Below are 4,765 nucleotides of genomic sequence, written 5' to 3' on the forward strand. Positions count from 1 at the left end.
AAATAAAATAAAAATTAAATGTAATACTTAGCCTTTTGAGTGCGTTAATAATTTGTTTCAGGTCTAAATGAGTTGAACAATTGATACGAATTAATTTAAAACATGATTTTTGGTATAAATATCACAATTTTAATTTGTATATTTACAAGTCTTTTTGATGGTCGATTTTATAATTGTTAAGACTTTTTCTTAACATTATGTTTTTCTACAAAAATAAAACATCATTTATATGTAACTTTGATGCAGATTTTAGCTATTTCGTTGTTTTTTTAATTGAATAAATTTTACCTTTATGATTTTTTGGTATAAAAATCACTACAATAATATTTAAATAAAAATAAAGCAATTCATATGTAAAATTATATTTAATTTCAACTTTATGTTAACATCGCTTTTCAAGATTATTACAAAAAATATATATAACTAATCGCAACATCGCAAATTATTTGCATAAATGAAAAATAATTCGCAGCGCATATACAAATACTTACCCTATAAGCAGGCAGTCTGACGAGCTGGAAGCGCAACGAGAAATACATACGCAAAGCAATAAAAAGAGGCATCTTATTCTAAAATTATATAAGTTTATTGCAAAAAGAAATACAGACAATTACATTCGAATTATATATATATAAACATTATTATAATTAAAATATTATGATTAGACTAAATCAGCCACATTCATCGGCATCTCGTCTATCTGCGTCGAGTAGTATTGTTCTATGTCCCTTAAAATTCTGATGTCGTCCGATTTTACGAAGTTAATAGCAACGCCCTTGCGGCCGAAGCGACCCGATCGGCCTATTCTGTGAATGTAGAGCTCTCGGTTGTTGGGCAAGTCGTAGTTGATGACGAGCGACACTTGCTGGACGTCGATCCCTCTGGCCCACACGTCAGTCGAGATCAAAACTCGGCTTTGTCCACTCCTGAACTCTTTCATGATGTTGTCACGCTCTTTTTGCGGCATGTCTCCGTGCATGGACGACACTGTGAAGTTAGATTCGCGCATTTTTTCAGTCAACCAATCGACTTTGCGCTTGGTGTTGCAAAAGATGACCGCTTGGGTGATGGTTAAAGTGTCGTATAAGTCGCATAAGGTGTCGAATTTCCATTCCTCACGCTCTACGGCTACGAAGAACTGCTTGAGGCCTTCGAGGGTCAACTCGTCACGCTTGACGAGTATCCGGATGGGGTCGGTCATGAACTTAGAAGTCATCTCGAGGATCTCGTGAGGTAGAGTAGCCGATATGAGGCAGACTTGAGTCGCTGGAGGAAGATAGCGGTACACGTCGTAAATTTGCTCCTTGAAACCTTTGTTGAGCATCTCGTCGGCTTCGTCCAGGACGAGCATCTTGATGGAGCGCGTGCGCAGGACGCGCCTGCGTATCATGTCGAAGACTCTGCCCGGAGTACCGGAGACTACGTGCTGGCCGTAGTCGAGCTTGCGGATGTCTTCGCCGAGATTAGTGCCGCCGATACAGGCGTGGCATTGGACGTTCATGAAGTCGCCCAAGGAGAGCATCACCTTCTGGATCTGAGTGGCCAGCTCGCGCGTAGGGGATAAACACAGCACTTGCGTCTCGCGCACCGTCGTGTTGAGAGACTGGAGCACAGAGATGGAGAACGTGGCCGTCTTTCCGGTACCGGACTGCGCCTGAGCGATGACATCGCGACCCTTAATGATGGGCTTGATGCTGCGCTGCTGGATGGCCGAAGGCTTCTCGAAGCCGTAGGCGTAGATGCCGCGCAGGAGCTCGTCGCGCAGCCCCATGGCGTCGAACGAAGGAGTCACCTCTACATCTTCGCTGGTGTCGAACTCGACGTGCGAAAAGTCTTCGACTGCCGTGCGGCGAGACGACGAAGAAGCGAGGCGCGCCATTGCAAAGTGACGCTCAGTGAGCCACACGCGAACCAAGTGTTGCCAGTTGATGGACGACGCAGTGCTACCACTCGCAAAAGTAAAACTTAAATTCTTACAATTTTTATAAAAATAAAATTACTATGTTAAATTATTATTTTACATACTTTAATAAATCAAAAATATGAGATATTTCCATTTTACCGGCTGAGTATCTATCTGATTTAGAAATAGAAATAAATGAAAATGACCCCTTGAAGCAATATTCTGTTCTAAAACAGTATATTCCTAAACAAATAATAGATGACCAAACAAAGTAGATAAAAATAACATGCAATGATAACTGGACCAACATTTTCTTCTTTGTCGAGGTAGAAGAACAAAAACATGAATTTTATAAATGTTTTAGCTTTTTATTTGCATTGCCTGCACATAATGCAAGCACAGAAAAGTTTTTTCTTTCATTAAAGCACAATGGACAGATGAGCGCAATAGCCTCTGTATTATCACGATGGAAAAAATATATTTATATTTTAAAACTATACTAATGTCAATTGTGAAGTTTATTATAATTTATTAAAAGAAATCAAAGAGATTATTAAAAATGCAAAAGGTTCATTAAAATATATTTGATTTAAAAAATGTGCCGTTTTATTATAAAATGTCCCGTACTCGTATATCATGAATCTGATCACCCAATATTATCTTTCACTCATTCTCGTACATCTTACGGTAACTCTCGTACTCAGACGTGAGTCACAGTACGCGACTGGTATAAATGCATATTGCGTCGCAGAAGAATTAAACTTAACAATTTTTATATTTACGTACATATATATTTGTTTTAGAGTTTTATTTTTAACTGAAATATTTTTGTGATATTTATTCACGAAAAAAATATGAATAAAATAAAAATATTTATTTATTGTAAATAAAATATATATATATATAAACATTTAAAAGAACAAATAATTCAGAAAAAATGTATGATTATCAACAATCACTCTCGCTGTCCAAAATCACTTTCTGTTCAATTATTCTTCAGAAGTTCTTGGTAATATCGGTAAGTACAGCTATCATATTTTTAAAACTTATTGTAATACAGAAATGCAGACAAACTATAGAAAAATATGGAAAATGCGACATCTGTCTGCAGTTCTTCCGATTATTTCACCCCCTGAGATATGAGATGGCTTAGTTTGTATTTTGGACTTAACCTAATGAAAGCTTTATAACTTTCATTAGGCTATGTTTGGGTTAGATCAATTAAATTATATTTTCGCTAGTAGAAATTTTACCAACTGATGAAATGTATTTGAAATTTACTAAACTAAACTTCACCGAAAATACATTTATACATAATAATGACAAGTATATAAATTGTCCAGTGGTCGTTTTATTAATATTTTGATTTCATTAGAATTTGTAGTATTTCATTAAATGACATGCATTTTTCAGGGTTAAATTCGAGAAGGAGAGGGGCGATTGTCTCTACCACCCTTCTAAATGTCGTCCGTGACACGAACCGATTCATTGTGCTGCATTGTGTAAAAAAAATATTTTTAATTCTTGCAAATTATACTTAGATACAAATATTAAGATTCGCGTCGAAGCGTATACTAAACTTACCGCTAGTATACTAAATATACCGCTTCAATCTACCATTTTGTATACAAATTTACCAACATGAACCGGTTTTGTGCGCGTATTTTAGTCGTGCGGTAGCAGGAGCGTATACTGAGTGAGCAGGTCGTATTAGTCAGTCCGTTAAACTGTCAATTAATTATTATTTTAATTATTCTGAAAGTTCCCGTCATTAAGAAAAGTACCGGAACCACGTTCCGGACCCATTATACCACTGCCTTTAACTATATTGCTTTCACTCTAATCGTTAGAGTGAGACTATATTATTTCCGTAAGCGATATTTTGAAAACAACATAAACATACAATTATATTTATTTACATAAAATATAGTTACATTCTCAAGAAACATTACAGTAATAAACAATAAAATTACTTATAAACTAATAAGAACTAAGGATAATACATACTTAATAAAAATTAAATTAATTCTTACATTAGTAGAAAATCTAATCTTCTATTTCCATTATTTGCAAATATATTTACCATTTTGGCAATATTTACATTATTATTTATATTCCTAGATACTTATCAATGCTAAATTGCGTAAGAATTTTATCAACAGCATTTATTAAATTGCACGTAATTAAAATATTTATATCTAAAAATTTTGAGTGTTTGTCAAAGTATATTCAAACCGAATTTCAGTCAATAGGAACAAAAACAATTATCACTTCTCGAAGTCAAAAATTCACGTCGGCGCAGTTACATTGGGAACGCTTGTTACCGATCATTACCATTACGACTTTATTGCTTTTAACGTGAATTTTTGACTTCTGAGAAGAGATAATTGTTATTTGCGTTCTCCTATTGATCAAAATTTGGTTTAGGGATACTGCAAACTTGAATGTTAAGTTAATTATTTTAATAATTAGATGTGCTAAATATGTCCTTTCAGTTCCACTAGATATTGAATACAAAACATGTCATAAAATTTCAACATTTTTTCTTAAAAATTGCATATTTTAACATGCTTTCTTCCTTGAGCTGCTACAAATTTTGCCACGTCTGTTACGTTAAGAAAATGTCAGCTAATTTTTTTTTAAATAGATGTAAATATTACTAGTTTTTATAATATAAATCTCACATTATTCTACTTTAAATTGAATTCACAAAATTCTTTCAATTCATTATCATGCACGATATCGGTGATGAAAGTTTGTAATGTCTATACAGTCGGCTGCAGTTTGTATAGTTTCGATAAATAAATAATGTTTGATTTTAGTAACAGTCCTAAATTTATGTAAAACAGGTATGGTCACCTT

The 4,765-nt window shown here is 34.3% G+C and overlaps 1 protein-coding gene across 1 annotated transcript; it reads right to left on the minus strand.

Moving 5' to 3' along the window:
- Positions 1–564: 564 nt before the first annotated feature.
- LOC148234594 (eukaryotic initiation factor 4A-III) lies at positions 565–1,938 on the minus strand. The gene has a single exon (XM_088188362.1). It carries the CDS (start codon positions 1,877–1,879, stop codon positions 662–664), a length of 1,218 nt encoding a protein of 405 aa, XP_088044488.1. The 5' UTR covers positions 1,880–1,938; the 3' UTR covers positions 565–661.
- Positions 1,939–4,765: the final 2,827 nt, after the last annotated feature.

The sequence above is a fragment of the Plectrocnemia conspersa genome, unplaced genomic scaffold (assembly GCF_051122295.1).
Source record: "Plectrocnemia conspersa isolate PC_06_02 unplaced genomic scaffold, ASM5112229v1 ptg000006l, whole genome shotgun sequence".
In the NCBI taxonomy this organism is placed as follows: Eukaryota; Metazoa; Arthropoda; class Insecta; order Trichoptera; family Polycentropodidae; genus Plectrocnemia; species Plectrocnemia conspersa.

What these genes read in the sequence shown, in the direction of transcription:
- LOC148234594 (XM_088188362.1), bottom strand. Translation starts at nt 1,879, where the DNA reads ATGGCGCGCCTCGCTTCTTCGTCGTCTCGCCGCACGGCAGTCGAAGAC.